This window comes from Saccostrea cucullata, unplaced genomic scaffold (assembly GCF_032062105.1).
Source record: "Saccostrea cucullata isolate Sc308-1 unplaced genomic scaffold, CSIRO_AGI_Scuc_v1 ctg4419, whole genome shotgun sequence".
Lineage (NCBI taxonomy): Eukaryota > Metazoa > Mollusca > Bivalvia > Ostreida > Ostreidae > Saccostrea > Saccostrea cuccullata.
Window position 1 is genome coordinate 27,960 of NW_026930973.1, and position 18,686 is coordinate 46,645.

At 33.0% G+C, this 18,686-nt stretch overlaps 2 protein-coding genes across 2 annotated transcripts; one reads left to right on the forward strand and one right to left on the reverse strand.

The window, feature by feature from the left end:
* Positions 1–603: 603 nt before the first annotated feature.
* On the forward strand, positions 604–5,993 carry LOC134230797 (uncharacterized). Its single transcript, XM_062712648.1, has 6 exons — positions 604–1,002; positions 1,114–1,163; positions 2,496–2,624; positions 3,637–3,742; positions 5,637–5,662; positions 5,769–5,993. Exons 1-6 carry the CDS (start codon positions 911–913, stop codon positions 5,930–5,932), a joined length of 567 nt encoding a protein of 188 aa, XP_062568632.1. The 5' UTR covers positions 604–910; the 3' UTR covers positions 5,933–5,993.
* Positions 5,994–10,734: 4,741 nt separating this feature from the next.
* On the reverse strand, positions 10,735–13,058 carry LOC134230799 (G-protein coupled receptor GRL101-like). Its single transcript, XM_062712649.1, has 2 exons — positions 11,056–13,058; positions 10,735–10,897 (listed from the first exon to the last, which is right to left on the reverse strand). Exons 1-2 carry the CDS (start codon positions 12,914–12,916, stop codon positions 10,755–10,757), a joined length of 2,004 nt encoding a protein of 667 aa, XP_062568633.1. The 5' UTR covers positions 12,917–13,058; the 3' UTR covers positions 10,735–10,754.
* Between the last annotated feature and the right edge of the window lie 5,628 nt (positions 13,059–18,686).

An 18,686-nucleotide genomic window follows, 5' to 3' on the forward strand; every position in this document is an offset into this window, starting at 1 on the left:
AGTAACAATGATAACAAGATATTGCTATTTGAACTTTTTACTGTATCTCCTTATGGTATTACTTGTATGAAGTCTATGACATAATTATCTGTCAGCTGGTTCTCGAAACATCATGAAATAGTAAAATTATAGTTAAAGAATGGGTGGACTTAACTGGCCAGAAAAAAATGCCGTAAATTTAAGTTTCATAAAATGTTTATTTTTTCTACCATGTAAGCCACCGATATCTTCACCGTGTATTCATGGTGCGGATGTGAATTTAACGTCGTATCCCAAACTTTCACCTTCAAATGCACACTGATTTGTTGTCGGATTTTTCCGTTATTTTCCGATCATAACAAGGAGCGGGAGTGACCGGTCGTGTGGAGACGCTCACTCCTCCATGGCAGCGGATCAAACCTGATTTTTTCTGGTCCATGTTTGCGCTGCTCCAGTTTTGTATTGTCTGATGGACTTATAAACTTGAATACTGTTTGTTATCTCCATGTATTTCATATACTATATATAAACCTTTCACGATTTTTTTCGGGGGGGGGGGGGGCACAAAAGGTATAAAGGGCAGAATATAATACTTTTTACATTTTCCTGAAATAAGTTATTTCCCTGTTTTCATATTTGGATAGATAACATCAAGTGAATACTTGTCCTCGATATTCGAAAGGGAAATATGGGAAAGTGTTTCCAATTGTCTGAAAACCGCTGTTATTCGCCAATTGTTATTGATTTGAATATATTTCATAGTCCACATACATGAATACCTAATTGTTTTTGTAGTGCTGGTAAATATAACTATTTATTTTCCTGTATATCTACGTTACATTCACATCTTTTACCTTAACTTCAAAATTTATAACGACTTTTTACATGTTTAATTATCATGTACTGTGTAACTCTATAATTCCTGTTGCTCATGGAATTTTATTTTATCCTGATCATGCTGTTTCATGCAGTAAATTCAGTCATGGGGAATAAACCTGGATTTTGTCCAAGTACATCCACTGGGTAAGCTTTGAATTTTAAGAATTTAGGTATGAGTAAGGTTAAGACCAGATTGACTTGAAGTTACTGTTCTAGCATAGTTTTACGATATGAATGTTTATATTTTATCTGTAGAAAACTGCAATGCTGTGAAAATTATCGCCGAGTAGGTGAGACTTGTGAAGGTATGACATCTTTCTTGTTCATCACCAGTCTCGTTTAAACTCACCATGTCGTAATCTCTATGATCAATACAATAACCTTGTCATCAAATACAGTTTATCACTGAGTCAAATGCTGACTGACGTTTTTCATACCAATTGTTAATTCATTATTTACGACTTCATGGCGGATATCTCCGTTATTCCCCGATCATGATTATGACAAGGAACACACGCCCGCTGTGATCGGTTGGCAGAGGACGCTCGCTCCTCCAGGCACCTGATCCCACCTTTGATGTTTTAGAGGTCCGTGCTTGCTCTGCTCCTATTTTGCATTGTTCTATGGAGTTTTGAGCTTGAAAATCTTTCGTTATCTCTATATATTTCATTTTTTAATCTGTAAATTGTATTTTAAAATGTTTAATTTGTAATCATTTTTTTAATTCTATTGTGTACGAGGAATATTTATTTGTTACAAAAAGATTTTTAAAATTAGTCAAGTTTTAGCCAGTATAATGTCGAAGACGAGCTATTTAAATGATGACTTAGAAAATAATTGATTTGACTTTGACTCTTGGGTTTTGCCTACAGTTCTTTATATCCATATATATCATTAGTGTCTTGATAAAATATATTGAAACATTGGCTAGATTGATTGTTATTTAACATCCCTCTGGAGAATTTTTCACCAATACTTAAAGACGCCACTACTTGCCAGTGAAAGACTACAAATTTTGTCCTATTCGATACTTAGGGCCATTGAGCTGTGAGGGATCTTCAACTTGCAAGCATCTATTGCAACACAGGAATTCAGATTTTATACGATCTTATCTTATATAAAATGTCTCAAACACGTCCCTCAGTGAGATTGAATCATTGATGTAAGGAACATCTTGAGAATTTTTACTCATACTCAGAGCAGCCCTTGCTCTACAGCAAGGAAATAATCCATAAGCTGTGGTTTCGATTTTAACTTTGAATGAGATCGTACATGTATAAACTGACTTCCTATACAGTAACAGGTCACGGTATAAAAAAGATACGTTTTCTTCAAAGGCCCTTCGTATCGGCTACACGTCTAAATCGGCAAACAGACAATACCCGAGTTATATATTTTACCAAATGATAGGCCTCATCGTATATCTTAAAGAAATATTTTCAATGTATTTTTTATTCTCAGTCATGAATATTTATGTACATGTATTCTTGAAAATTTAAGCGTAGTATACATTAAGTATTGTTTTTTTTTTTTTTTTTTTTTGTTGTTGTTGTTTTTTTTTTTGTTTTTGTTTTTGTTTTTGTTTTTGTTTTGTTTGTTTGTTTGTTTTTTTTTTTTTTGACAATGTTCTTTTTCAGAATGTTGGCCAGGAACATATAGTTGGAACTGTACACCATGTCCTGCGGGCTTTTATGGACGTCTCTGTTTAGGATCGTGTAATCAGTGTACGCCATGTGACCCAGTTACAGGGTGTGCTTCACCTAAAAGTAAGCATGCTTTCTTTATTTCAACCATAGAAAGCCTTTATTTTTAGATGACAGAAATTCAAATATCAATTGAAAAGGTTAAAGTAAAGTTATTATACATGTACGAATTGAAAAACAATAAAGAACAGGAAGGGCATGATAATGATGTGGAATCATCCAAAAAATGTGAATCAATTATGTTCAAACATTACCCTTCGTGGTAAATTAAAATCAAAATGAGGGATTCATTTTCCTATTTTCAGAGTGAGTTTCGTTCTCAGAAGTGCTTGAGAACAGTAAACGAATGAAGTCGGCAACATTCAAACCTAAAAATGTTTGAACAATAAGTCTGCATATAAAACTAATAGAAGCTGTCACATCCTTTCGTTATATGATGTGATTGATAGATAAGATTTAATTTCTAAAGATATTCGAGCTATCATTGCTATTTTTAACAATTTCCGTTCTACCAAAGTTTTCACAATGATGAAGCTTTTAATCCAAGATTAAGTAATAAGTTGTATTTTTTTCGTTTGGTGCTCTTCTCAGCACGACTGCAAATGAAATAATGAAACAGAAAAGTACTTCGAAAATTACGATTCATGAATTTGTTTATTTGAAAGTTTTGAGATGATTTTTATTATTATAAACAGTTTCCCCCATGGTACATGCAAGATGTTTCTTGTAATGATGTCAAGAAAAACGGAAGGACCTGTTATTGCCCTAGCAATAAGAACAACATTAATATTTCTAGTTACTATAAAAAGTTAACAAAGGACTCATAAAAAATCTCAAGTCTTGTTGATGCACGTCTTTCTTATGTAATTTTGATATAATTTGAATTTATGGGGACTTTTGGGGAGTCATAAATAACATGAATAGAGGGTGTCAAGTATATTTAATTGATAGATAGAATTTATTTATGTGTTATAATAAACAATATTATAAATTGTGTTGTGCAATAGATAAAACACGGAAAGAAAATTATCTTTATTTGATCATTAGTGGTAGTTTTTACTTTACTGCTATTTAGGTTCCTCTGGCTTTGGAGGCTCTGACTGGTGGATTAAAGCTGCATTCGGTGCTCTTAGCTGTGGAGCTGGTTTTACAGTTTTCATGCTTATTTACTGTAAACTAAGGTAAGTTTAAACAATGTCTCTGCAATATTTCGCTACATGTCGTTCCACTCATAGATACCAGGGTTGATCCAAAAGTAATGTAACAACTTCAATAAAATCGATACCCGTCGACATAATACAACAGAATTATTAATGATAGAAGCTACATTTATTTCAGATCAGACCTGAAAATTTCAATTCAACATGATTTATACTTTTCAAAATATCGGATTATATGCAACGTGCGATTATGGTAGTCGCCGCACCTACATACCTACATATGGTCATATGACGGATACGCGCCGTCATACATTTAAACGCTTCCCTTCGTTTCACTAAAATGTGTTTGAGATCTACGAACACGTTCACAAATTTCACTTTCTTAAAGAAAACTTGGTACCCATCGTACACTTACTCTTTCCATAATTAATTCCTCTGTCAAAATTCTTTGAACAGTAGTATGAGACCAACTTAAAATTATACATATCGCTCTAACCATCTGTCTTTATTGACAACGTCACACATCACTGAACATTTCCGTCAGTCCTCCTATCTTTCGGTCTTCTTGTCATCTGCTGAGCATTCAATGACCAATCACCCACCCAAAATTGCTGAAATCATCTAAACAAGTGTCTTATTTACATTCTTTCCTCTGTGAGTCTGGTGAATCAACGTAACTGTCTCTACTGGCGATTTCTCCATTTTGATGCAAACATGCAGTACAGTTTATTTTGGCTTTTTCGTTCATTTCAACATTGAACGAAATCACGTTCGAGTAAAATCACGATGTTTTTGATCAAATAATAGCAATTATGACTCATATAACTTTCTTCTTAAGACTAGAAAATGATGTAATTTTTTATCTTTTAAAATATTTTGTGATTAGGTGTTTTTAAAAGATGCATCTAAATGTATTTTCTTTATTCTAAAAAATGTACACTTTAATTTGTGACGATCGGTTACGACGCAGCAACACCCCCTATGTTCTATGTTTTAAACATCTATAAAATAGGTTCAGTTAAACATTACTGAATGAAAAATTCAAGTTTAATTACAGTTATATTTGTGCATCTTTAGGTATATTATATCTGATAATATGACGCCAATCATAAAAGATATGGACACTGTGACATTACTTTTGGATGAACCCTCGTACTTGTACAATGTACATGTACAACATTAGATTTTACAAATACTAACCACTATCTGGGTTTTCCCCTTAGAATTAACATTATAATAATTTTATAAAAGAATAAATGAAAACATTTTTGATAATTAATTTGATTTATTTAATGTATTACATTTCTCATTTTCATTCATTCACTTATTTTGTACAAATCCACTTGCAGTTGGTGAACGCAAATAATTATCATGTTATGTTTTACAGAGACTCCCAATGTGATAGTCTTCATTTACATTAATTACAATCATTATACAACAAATATACATGTATATATGCGATTGAATGAATTGTTACCCTGTTAATATTAGCCATTTGCTTTTCTTGCTATCTTTTTCACAGAGCAGGAAAATGTTTATGTCCATTTCGTTACATAGTTTTACAGAAAATTTCGTTGATAATGATACTGTTTATGTCAATGCCTGTGATTGAATACTTAATTCGTTAATCACTCAAAGCACATACGGAAGAGAAGTGAATTTCCATTACTTTCAAAAGTCTTAAAAATAAAAAGTACAGCAAAAACTCGTTTAGTATGCACACGGATATTTCGAATTTACGGATATAGCAAAGTCATCTTGGATTCCCACATTTATAAATTTCATGTCTTTTTGATATGGTTATAACAAATTACGGATATAGCGAAGCAATTTCACAGGTCCCATTGACTTCGTTATAACCGAGTTTTACTGTATAAAGAATTGAAAACAAACATTATTTACCTTTTATCAACAGGAAAAGAAGATCAAAAGAAAGGCAAGGTAACAATGTTTTTATTCAAACTAAGAGACATAGATAACTAGTACTTGAAAGTTTCATATTTACAAATAGCTTTAGATAATTTAATGCATTGCTTCTTGGAATTAGATATATCACCGCCAGACAATCGAACGAACAACACAACTGTTCAACTTAAACGTGAGAATAAACAATTGATGAACCTACAGAACCAAAATGGAGCGATCGACGTTCATTGTCAACAGAAAGAGTTAGAATACGAACCTTACGACACAATTAACTTGACATATTAAGATGTTTTCATGATGAAGAATGTTCAATGTTCATTTTGTGGCAAATGAGCTTAACAAATATGTACAGTTTTAACAAACAATGATTTTGCTTGTGTGATCTTTCTTAAACTAATTGAATCAAAAGTCAAATTTGGATTTTCGTTTTATAAGTCGATCCCAGTTATATTTTTTTCTCTTCAAGTCTTCTATGAGATAGATGTTAACAGTCGTAAATATTAACATCAACGATGATCAACCAATAAATCATCTGTATTTTTTTAAATCAAAGTCTGCCAAATATATTTGACTCGTATAAATATGTAAGAAATGGTATTTAAGTGACAAAAGAGTAAAGTTGTAATATGTAGAGCATTAAGATAGGATAAGCTAATACAGAGCATGAAATCGTTATACAAATACCTTATGATCCTTTGAAAACGTTAGATTGTGTGAAGTTTTTCCCTTAAGATTTTAGTTATTTAAAAAGATTGTGCATTTGACTTTACCTCAAAACTTTCATCAGTCAAAAGGATAATTATCGCCTGGAATGATCTCTACTACAGGTATTTTCAAAAAGGATACACTATTCAAAAAGGGTGTCCTACTATATTATATCACTGAGGGTTAGACTTTGGAATTTATAATCATCTCGGTTTAAGTACCACTTTGAGTACTCCGTCTTGTAGACAGCGAGAGGAATACAGGAAAAGGAAACTAGGTATTTATTATCATATGACTGCAATGCGATGCATTTCCTAGTCTCAAACTGTAGGTTGTAAATGCAGAGAGTCCCTATCTCTCAATTGGCGATAGAATTTATTTTTATTATGAACTCTGTGGACAACTTTGCCAAACGCTGGGCTTAATATGAAAGGGAAAATATAAAAAAAGCAGTGTTTTATAAACAGCTTTCGAAAATAAAAATATATTTGCAAAATATCTATGCTATCCTTTTTAACACAAAACTGGGGCTGAGGAATACACGCTATGTTTCTTGCATTAAAACAAATGTTCCAACAATCATCTTTATATGTAGCACTCATAATTACAATAATTGTAGTTTAGAATAATTAATTCATGATTCTAAAACTAGAAACCCACCTTTTATGCATAATTTTACTCTATTAAGGAAGCTCTAAAAGCTATTAAAGTGCTTTTTAGACTTGAAGAAAAATATATCACATAAAGGTGTACATGACCTATTTAGTGATTTTTCAATGTAAGATACCTGCCTTATTTCCGCAGAAAAATTGTGCAAAGACATTGGACTCTCCGTGAGCAGATATCACTGTTGTTTACTTACATAGGGAAAATTAATGAAAAAAAATGAATAACTTTTATTTTGTCTAATATAATGCTTACATTTAAATCTATTGCAAATTGTGTTATGAACTGTGAATAGCCATTTTTTCTATCTATATACGGATTCCAAAATGGCGCCGCTCGAGGTAAGACGCGCCGAGTGAGGGAGCGTGGAGCGGCCGAGTTGACAACTTTTATAGGACTGAAACATGGTCAAATTGTGAATTCAGACTTGCTCAGGGCGGATACATGCAGTGGTTTCCTTATTTGAAATCTAGGAGTGGTATTTTTAAGGAATTAGATCGAAACGATAGTGTAGTGAGTAAAATCTATTTATAGCCTGTAGATCTACATGAGTACTATTGACAAATATTTTAAGATGCCTTCTACTGGTGTTACTACTCGTAAAGGTTCTACTCCAGCTACTAGCAAATCTCCAAAAGACAGTCAAAAGGATAGCCAGAAGGGAATTCTTTCCTCTGGGTCCTCTCCAAAACGTACGCAGGAAAATTCCATGCAAATAACAATGGATTCAATTCAAACACAGCTGACCGAGATTAACAACGAACTCAAAAAGACAATAAAGGTTAGTGATATTCAAACAGTTGTGAGAAGTGTTGTAGAAGAATTATTTAGTAGTTACCAAGAAAAGTTTGAGAAGAAATTGAACGATGAAGTCGTAAAACTCAGAGAAGAGAATGAGAAACTACATCAAGAAAACAAAGATTTGCAGAAAGAAATTAGGGAACACGAAGAAGTATTAAACGACTTGCATAACAGAACGGAAGAAAACGAATGGATGACAAGGTCAGCAATTTCAAAAGCAAATTTCAATGAACAACATTCGAGGAAGAATAATTTAAAAATTCATGGTTTACCAGAGAAGAAAGGGGAAGAACCCTTACAGGTTGTGAATGAAGTGCTCGAGGAAGTGGGTGAACAGATTAAAGAAGATGACGTCCTAGCAATCCATAGGATTCCAGGAAAGAAAGACCAACACCGGCCAATTATAATAAAGCTTAAAACCATGGAAGCCAAAGTAAAGGTCATGAAGAAGCGATCGGACATTAAAGAACTAGAGTTACAGAATGATGTCAAGGTCAAAGTAACGGATGACGTGACACAAGAGAATGCAGCCCTTATAACAAGACTCCTGCAGGACCACAGAATATCCGCGGCATGGTACTTTAATGGGCATATTTACGGAGAATGCGGGAAACGAAGAATCAAATTTGATTTATACGATGATATTGACAAGAAAATACGGAAAAGATGAGGCGATCCGGACTTGGTTCTTTAGTTAGTCGAGGACGCATGTATATCCGGTGAAATAAAATGGACATGACTGTCACTGTGATGACAACGAAAACAGGGTATAAGTAACACTAAACTTGTCAACTTGTGAGCCATCCAGGAATTATGCAAATATTTTTGTTTGTTTGTCTGTGTTTGTCTTTGTGTGAAAGATGTATGTATGTTTGTTTGTTGGAAAAGAAATTTTATTTCGATCGAAAATGCCTTGAACGTACAATTTTGTTTTTAGACAACATTTACTTGTCAAAGCATAGTTATAGATTGTGTAATACAGGTGGCTACGGAATAGTGAAATGAGTTTTAATATTTTAACATTTAATTGTAGAGGGCTTGGGGGACTAGAAAAGATGAGAGACGTGCTTAACTATTTAAAACAGAAAAATTTCTCAATTACTTTATTACAAGATACTCATTTTACTCTTGATGATTATTCACAAGCACAGCAATGGTAATATTATTACTTCACAGGAAGAAATTTTATCAGAAATTGAGAAATTTTATAAGAACCTATACTCTTGCTTTGATAATAAATTACAAGATGTGAATCTAGAACATATAATTAATAAAGATGATATCAGGGTTCTGGATGACAACATGTCCAATAATTTAGAAGGATGTATAACATATAAAGAAGCCCTATCTGCGTTAAAAAAATGAATAATGATAAAAGTCCAGGTAGTGATGGCTTTACAGTAGAATTTTTAAAATGTTTTTGGAAGGATCTTGGAAGCTTTCTTATCAGATCAATAAATTTTGGATTTAATGAGGGAGAATTATCCATAACTCAGAAACAGGGAATTATTTCTATATTACCGAAAGGTGATAAACCAAGAGAATTCCTTTCAAATTGGCGACCAATATCACTTCTTAATACTACATATAAAATTGCTTCATCATGTATAGCAAATAGGATTAAAAACGTTCTCAACTATTTAATTCATGACAATCAAAAGGGCTTTCTTAGAGATAGATTTATTGGGGAAAATACACGAATGATCTATGATGTAATTAATGCCACATATGAAAACCATATTCCTGGTATGATATTACTAATAGATTTTGAAAAAGCATTTGACTCCATATCATGGAAATTTATGTACAATACGTTGCAATTTTTTAATTTTGGCCCTGACCTTATTAAATGGGTTTCAGTACTATATAATAAAGCTAAATTATGTGTTATTCAAAATGGCATTTTTTCTAAATTTTTTGAAATCGGTAGGGGGTGTCGTCAGGGTGAACCGATATCTCCTTACTTATTTAACCTTTGTGTAGAAATTTGGACATATGATACGACAAAATAAAAATATCAAAGGCAATAAAATAGGGAAGGAAAAAGTCTGTCTACTACAATATGCAGATGACACAGTTCTTTTTTTGGATGGATCAGAAAAGAGTTTAAAAAGTGCACTTGAAAATATTTTTTATAAAAAAAGATGGTTCAATTGGAAATGTCTATTTAATGTGTCAAATTTTGAAAATGTTCTTGACTAATTATTGTTAATATACTTAGTGTCTTCTTTTCCAACATGTATGAAAGGACGTGTGAAAGGTTTTGTATATTTGTGCGTTTGTTATGAAAATAAATAAATAAATAAAAAAAAAAAAAAAAAATTTCTATCTTACTTCTGGGGCAGATCACTCCAACAGCCTTAAACTACCCTCTAAATAGAAATGTTTAGTGTGCAGTTTTTAAAGCTTCCTAAAATATCTTCATTTTTTTTTCTCATTTTAGGTATTTAAAATATTCTAAAATTCTTTTTGGAAGGTTTTCTACAAACATTTTCTTGGCAAGATCTCTGTTAGAATTCTCTTTGTTCCACGTCCTCAAGTTTGTAATTGAAAGTATTATACATTTCCCTCCATGTTATGTGTATATATGACCATCAGAAATGAATGTTACACTGCGTTGCTTATTATAACTCCGGGATTCTGACCTCTGTTTTGTAATCTCGTCATGACATTGTTCTTCCTAAATTAAAAGAATTAATAATACATTATTTGATCAGTAAACATAAACATGATAAATATTGTCAAAAATTCATATCAATCTATTTCATTTGTTTGCAGTAGAATATACCTGGGAGCTTCATCAGATTTCTTTTCACTCGTTTTGGAATAACTTGTTCTTTGCTTTAGGTCCTATATTAGACAAAATACAATGAAAGTAGCGTACAGAGCATGAATTATTTATTGTGGCCGAACTGACGAATTACACATATGTCAGTCATACCTTTTGTCTTTTGCGTCTCAATATTGCCGAAAATGTGTAGATAATTGGATTCAATGCTGAATTGATTGGGAGAACTACAACAATGACCCAGGCATATACTTTAGCTGTTACATCCTTGCCAAAGAAAGTTAGGAGACCTAGAAATGCCAATTATAGAGGCAGATTATAGACACAATTAAGATTACTCTCCATTAGGGTCTTAAGTGTTAAATGTTTCTTAGTATAAAACTATGAACATTTCGCATTTAATGAACTGCAGAATTGTATCTTTTATTGTTGATTACAATGTACTTACCAATGACACCAATTGGGATCCAACAAAACATATCTGTCACTGCCACCATTATCAAAGTTTTTGCCAAATTGATTTCCCTTTTCTTTTGCGATGTGCGTTTTGAGCTAACTTCCTTTCCCATTCGAATAACATCAGTAAAAATAACAAATTGTCCCAGTAGTATGGCTATGAAAATGATGAAATTCGCTGCTACGAAGATCACCATAGAGTATTCCCATCCAGGTTTACGTAGAACGGATAGAGGTAAGGAAATACAAATACCGGAACTAAAGTAATAGTCATCAAAATACTGATTTCCAAACAAAGGGAGCAGAGATAACAAAAGAGAAATTGTCCACACTAAAACAGAAATCAGTTTTGCAACCAAACGACTTTTTTCAAATTTTCCAAAAGGAAATCGAATAATAGCAATTCGGTCTATTGTTATTGAAAGTACAAACAGGGCAGATGCTTCACTAGAAAGAGTTGCCAGAACACCAGCAAATGTGCATAAAGGACTTTGTCTCCATGAGTCGTCTTCAAAACCATATCGGCCAGTAAACATTAAATTGGCTATGGCTATAATATAGAGATACACTCCCATAAAGAAATCTGCTATCCCAAGATTCATAGAATAAATGAAGAACGATATTGTCTTTCTTTCTCTTAGTACTAAAAGTCTATAAAGCAGCCCCAATAAGTTTCCAAATACAGAGAAAAGGGCTATGTACCAAATTATGATACTGAGAAGAGGGGTGTCTATCAAATTATAGCAAGATGATATCTCATTTACTGGTGCTGAACAATGTATTTTGCCCACGGCCTTTGGTTGGGCACAGCAAAGCGTGAAGGAATCTACTTGAAGAAATTGAATATTAATAAGGCCATCAAACATTCCTTCTACAACTTTGATATTGTTGTTTTGTAAATAAAGATATTTCAAATTTGAGAGATAAATGAAATGGCTGCGTTTTAATGAGCGAAGGCGATTTTTTGACAGGTCTACGTTAATGAGTTTTGAAATGACTGAAAAGGCATTTTCATGAATATCAAGTAAACGATTATTTCGTATTTTTAAGTATAGAATATTGGGCAAATCTACAAAATCATCTTTTTCGATTTTCTCAATAAAGTTTTCGGACAGATCAAGGTACTGTAAACGTGCTTCTGATTTCTTAAAATTCAATTTGAAATCAATTGTCTCAAGTAAATTTCCTTGAAGATATAATATTTGAACAACAGGTGACATATGCCACTTAGTGAGAAGGTTATAACTAAGATCAAGTGTAACGGTTTCTATGACAGAATTGGCAGCATTGGGTTGACGAGTTAAATTACAAGAACTGAAATTTACTAAAGGATTGTCGTAAAAACTATGAATTATAGAAGGAAATCCTCTACTTTCCGATAGGTCTACGTGTACACCAACCATATATGCTATCATTATATCAATTGGATTTTTCATTGTACTTTTGTGAACATGGAACTCGAATGTATGTTTTGTTTTTCTGGAGAGCCTTATATTTTCAAATGTGCTATTTACAACACTAACAATTCGAAGATTGTCGGTTTCATCTTCAATATAGACCATATCAATTGAGCTGTGGCTGACGTGTAATGTTTCAATCCAAACATTAGAACTTATATATAATAATTGCAGTGTGCAATGAACAAGGATTATTTCCCTTAAATTTAGATAACTCTCGTTAAAAACCAACATTTTCTGCACAAGACCATTAAACTTAAAAAGAGGTTGCGTAAACAGGCGCGTTATTTGAAAAACAACTGAAAGAGAGACCAGCGCAGAAACAGTTGATAGGGCAGGATAGGAAACATATATTTGAAGTGTCGGATTCACATTCCTGTCCACTATAGCAAACATTCAGACGAGAAGTTTCCGAAACAGGGAATTTTTAGTTTTCAATTGATCTCTTCATTTCTTTTCCATCTCGTAGCGAAGACGCATTCAAGTATGGCGACCCTGAGCTTTTTGAGCAAATGTATTTTAGGTCGCTGAAATCTGAAATAAAATTAATCGTGGAATATTGATTAAAAGAAAAGACTTTTATCAACAGTCTCGTTTAAAGTCATCATTTCCTAAGCTGTATATTCGATACAATGACCTTGTCAGCAAATAAAATTTATCATTAAGTCAAATGCTGACTGACGTTTTTCATATTAATTATTAGTCCATTATTTATAAATTGATTGACGACGGATTTTACCGTTATTTCCCGATCATGACAATGAGCACACGCCGGGTGTGATCGGTCAGCAGGTGATCTTCACTCCTCTATGGCACCTGATCCCACAACTGATGTTTCAGAGGTCTGTGTTTGCTCTGCTCTTATTTTGTATTGTTATATTGACTTTGATTTTGAATACTGTTCGTTATGTTCATATCCTTTTTCAAAAGTTTTATTCGTTTGAAAAAAAAACATTTAGGGTCAGAGGAAATCTAATACAATTTATGAATTTATCTTCAAAATTTAAATTCAAAACACCTTGGCAATTGCAATAAGGTTTTCAGTGCTTTGATAAACCATATCCAATAGTGTACCTCAAATATTCAATCACGCTTTGAAAGACACTAGACCTCAAGTTAAAGTTTATACTTTTTTAAACCCTTGCCTACTATGCATTCAATAAATAAAAGAAATGCAAATTTAATGCATGGAATCATCATAAATTTTATCATGAAATATGGAGCTAACAAACAACAATCAAGGTCATAAATCCATTGAAACCAAAAAAAATTGAGAGCATAACAAACAAGGGCCTCACAAAACATCAAAGGTGCGGAACAGGTGCCATGGAGGATTAAACGTTCCCTGTCAACTAGTAATGCTAGTCGTGTGCACCTTGTCAGGATAGAAAAGCTCTCAAGATTATTTCATACACAATTTCGGTCACTGTGTTTTATTGTAACCTCATTGCAAATTGTTCATTTAAAGGTTTTACACATGTAATTCAGGACACGATTGAAGATTAATTAAAATATACATATACACATGTATATAAAATATGCAAAATCAAAACGGTAAAATTATTAAACAAAACTATGACTCCCCGTTCAAACAGTCGGGGTGAAGGTCACAAACTCTTGAAAGTAGTACACATTCAACACGATATCGACTGCAGCGAAAATCGTCAGAACGACAACTACCTAAATCCAATAAACACCCTAAGGCTTTATTTTTTTATTCACATTTTGAACAGCTGAGTACAATAATTTTTAAAGTGAAGATCACAAATGTTTAAAAAATGGTACAATTTTTCAACACGATATCGATTTTGCAGCGAAATTCGATGAAAACAGATTTGACAACTACCTAGATAATAGAACACCCTAAGGCTTTAATTTTTTATTCACATTTTGAATAGCTGAGTACAAGAATTTTTAAAGAATTTTATGTGAAATGTTTATAAATTGAAATGCATAAAAGTTATTTAATTATTATGACCATCAATACAATATCTGTACTTACTGCAGGCTCCTTTCACTGTCGAGATGTTGTGGAGAAAAACTAGCCCATAGGTATTAAAAATGTCATACACTGCTCGAAACACGATCTGAAAACAGCAATATGTCATTGTACCGAAGACCCGTTGACTGGGGGATTTCCCCTCCAATAATGATGTTACGCCCAAGTATTCTTCCTAAACTCCGAATAGGGGTAGAAACCCAAGATGTTACCTTCTATTTCAATTCTTAAATACAGCTCTGTTAAGTATTGTTATTATCTACAATTTTTATAACACTAAATGACTCGTTTAGTGCATGACTTAAGTCTGTCAAATGTTGCTTACAGTTTATTTTCAATACCATTGGAGCAATAGTTTATGTGCACAAAATGCTGAAAAAAAATGTTGATATCATGATTTCGAAACATGCAGAAATAGTATTGGCTCTTAATTACTTTAATTGGTTTATTTAACAACAAAAACATAATAAAAATACGGTTATAAAGAACTCTCTCATATGAAAATCGATATTGGCTATGAGGATTTTTATCCCTTTAGAGACTTAAATGAATCATATTCTTTATACGTGTACTGTAATATAAATTTTGTTTAAAAGAAACTACCTAAATATATAGCTTAACTGTAATAATATAATCTTAAAAATAGTTATCTGCTGTTAAAATACCTTAAATTTGATTCCAACGGGAAGAGTGTTCGAAGATCTACTGAACTTTATAATGGAAGAATTTCCATGGACACCTAAATAATTAGAGAGCTCGAACGGTTCAAAATAGTCCTTTATATATGCAACAACTAATGCGGCATTTCCAAGAACGAGATGGTCGTATTGCAGGCATCGATGTTCCATTGAAAGAGAAATTTCACCACTTACAATATCGCTCAATCTTTGAACAGGAGGTGGAAAAGAATATATTAGTATCGTCGCTAAGACAAACGTATCTGTGAGCTGATAAATCCTTTCGCTGATATTTCCTGGAATTCCTAGAAATAATTAAACATTCAAATTTTAATTTTGGCAAAATATGTGTTTATACATGACAATTTTTAAATGTGTAACTGCATTTTACTGCTGCCCTTCCTTGTACGAACCGTTCAGTTTGATCGAATGCAATCGCCTTGGAGTCCACGGATCGCCATCTTGGAACATAACATTGAGGAAGCAAGCTTTTAAACTACCACGAAGACCACAGACTCCGATGGATCGCTCATACCAAATATTGTTATCTGGAATTGTCCATCCACATGTACCGTTGAGGAAGTCACAATTTGCTAAAATTAAATAACATTTTTCCAGCTACATTGTGTATATCGATAAAGCTTGAAAAAATTATCATGACATTTTTATACAAAATATTTAAAAGAAGCCTTAAGTTTAGTTATAGTTTTGTCCAGATAGCTTTTAATTTTACTCGACATAAGCGTCTCCAGCTCTTTTGCAACGTTTCTAAATCAAGGTTGTGAACTTTCGCTTCAGATTTTCAAACTTAGAAGGAACCATAAATTTTTCGTCATTTTAAAAGCAAATGAGTGCTTTCCGATCCCCGAACACAATGAATAATACAACTAAATGGGGCAGATATTATTCCGGATTGATGATATGATTTTCTAATTTTCCTTATATATTGCAATGAACAGAAATCTGTCATATTAAATACAATATGGTCGCTATGGGAAGAATTAAAATGTTCGCCATTTCTCCATTTCCGTTAGTTTAAGGAAATGGTAACGACTTACAAACTCAGACACTTTCATTTTCTGTTAGGGTTTTTTTCTGTGGTTAGTCCACTTTACATTGGTTTTTCATACTTCATATTGACCTGTTTTGAAGTCTTTATTGCAATTTATATTACAACATTATGTATTGTTAAATGCCGTCTAAGATCTAGGATCGGTTAATTGTCCCCCGCTTTTGCGAAAGCGAGGGGATATTAAATCTCAATCGTCTGTCCGTCAGTCTGTCTAGCTGTCCGTCCGTCACAGAAACTTTAACCTTGCTCTTAACTTTTGATTTAGTAAAGCTATGACTTTCATATTTCACATGATTATTTATTTCTTGTAACAAGACCTTTCTTTGGGTACTACCAAATTTAGCCTTTTGACCTTGGAGTTGGACCCACTTTTACACAAAAATTCAAAATTTTTACTTTGGACATATCTTTTGAATGGTAGAAACTAGGACTTTCATATCTCTCATATGTATTCTTTGTTGCAAGGCATTTCAGTTGATACCAATAATTTTTACCTTTTGACCTTGACCTTGGAGATTTCCTACTTATATGAAAAATTAAACCTTGACAATAACCTTTGAACGATAACGGCTAGGGCTTTCATCATTCACATATGTATTTTTTGTGGCAAGACCTTTAATAAGATATCAAGAACTTTGACCCTTTGACCTTGATCTTGGAGTTTAACCTACTTTTCAAAAACTTTGACCTTGGTCACAACTTTCGAACGGTAGATACTAGGACTTTCATCTTTCACATATGTATTTAATTGTGGCAACACCTTTCATTAGATACCAACTATTTTGACCTTTTCACCTTGACCTTGGAGATTTTTGAACTTGTGGAAAAACTTTAACCTTGATCATAACTTTAGAACGGTAAGGACTAGGGCTTTTATACTTCACATATGTAATGCTTGTGAGAAGACCTTTCTTTTGATACCAAGAACTTTGACCCTTTGGCCTTGACCTTGTAGATTGACCTACTTTTCAAAAACTTTGATTTTGGTCACAAGTTTTGAACGATAGATACTAGGACTTTCATATTTCACATAAGTATTTTTTTGTGGCAAGACCTTTCATTGGATACCCCCAATTTTTCCTTTTGACCTTGAAGATTTCCGTACTTATGAAAAAACTTTAACCTTGACCATAACTTTTGAACGGTAAGGACTAGGGCTCTCGTACTTCACATACTCAGTACGTAATCCTTCTGAGAAGTTCTTTCATTGGATATCAAGAACTTTGACCCTTGACCTAGGAGATTGACCTTCTTTTCAAAAACTTTTACATTGGCCATAACTATTGAACGGTTAGGGTTCGGGTTTTCATCCTTCACATATGAATTACTTGTGACCTTTCTTAAGAAATCAACAACTCAGATCCTTTCATCTTGGAGTTTGACCTACCTTTCAAAAATTTATCCTTGACAATAACTTTTGAACATTTCATAATCGTATTTCTTGTCTGAAAACCCTAATTTTGGTAATAATATATTTCATTTGCATTTAAGAAAAGTTAAATTTTCGTTATATTGCCATACGGGGTCATCAGTGGTTCACAAAAACATCTTGTTTCTTATATTGAGAAGAGATAGGGCTCTCATATTTGACATGTGCATATGATAAGTTGTTCATATTAGACACAATATGTCATAAAAATATTTCACCCACAAAGCGGGGGGTCACAATTCTCTGAATTTGCTTGTTTTCTACCTTAAGGTGCATTCTATGTGATGCTCATTAGAATCATCTTTTTTTCTTCCCTTTAGTCTTATTAAGGAATTAACATGTATGTTCCGTGATCACGTTTCATGTTTTTCTACTTCCTGAAATTTGATAATAAATAAAAGGAAAAACATCTTATAGTCACGAATACTTTGTCTATTTTCAATCCCTTAAAATTTAATTTTCCCTCTTTTGTCTTGGTTTTATTAACATCAGAATATCTAATAAAATACATTTTTACCAGAACACAAGGCCTAGTGCTAAGAATATTGCTTTGTTATCTGGTGCCTAGAATAGATTCAAATGACAAAGAAACTGACTTTTTCTTCTCAAAGCGCTTGAAGTTAGAAAGAAGAGTAACTAGATTTCGTAAAGGATCGTAAAACGTAGGTCCTCTTTAATGGTAGGCGTTGGCACGACAAAAAACTGTCATTACCCAGTGTCCTCCTTGTCTGCATAGGTCTAAATTTGAAACTCATATTGATATTTTATGACGTGACATAATCATGGCAATTTTTTGTAGGGGAGGTAGTAGTATAAGCCTCCCCGCTAGGACCGCATTCTGATTGGCTGAGAGAAATCACGTGATCAGATTTGATTGGTAGAGGGGATAAATGGGTCAACTGAGTGGAGTGCTAACCCTAACCCCTAGCCCCCTAACCCTAACCCTAACTAACCCTAAACCCCTAACCCTAACCCTAACCCTAGCCCCT

Excerpts from the sequence above, each read along its gene's own strand:
- LOC134230797 (XM_062712648.1), top strand. The coding sequence starts at position 911 with ATGGAATTTTATTTTATCCTGATCATGCTGTTTCATGCAGTAAATTCA. Across the intron at positions 2,625-3,636 it reads AGGGTGTGCTTCACCTAAAA|GTTCCTCTGGCTTTGGAGGC; the intron begins GTAAGCATGCTT and ends ACTGCTATTTAG. Across the intron at positions 3,743-5,636 it reads CTTATTTACTGTAAACTAAG|GAAAAGAAGATCAAAAGAAA; the intron begins GTAAGTTTAAAC and ends TTTTATCAACAG.
- LOC134230799 (XM_062712649.1), bottom strand. The coding sequence starts at position 12,916 with ATGTTTGCTATAGTGGACAGGAATGTGAATCCGACACTTCAAATATAT. Across the intron at positions 10,898-11,055 it reads GATCCCAATTGGTGTCATTG|GTCTCCTAACTTTCTTTGGC; the intron begins GTAAGTACATTG and ends TGGCATTTCTAG.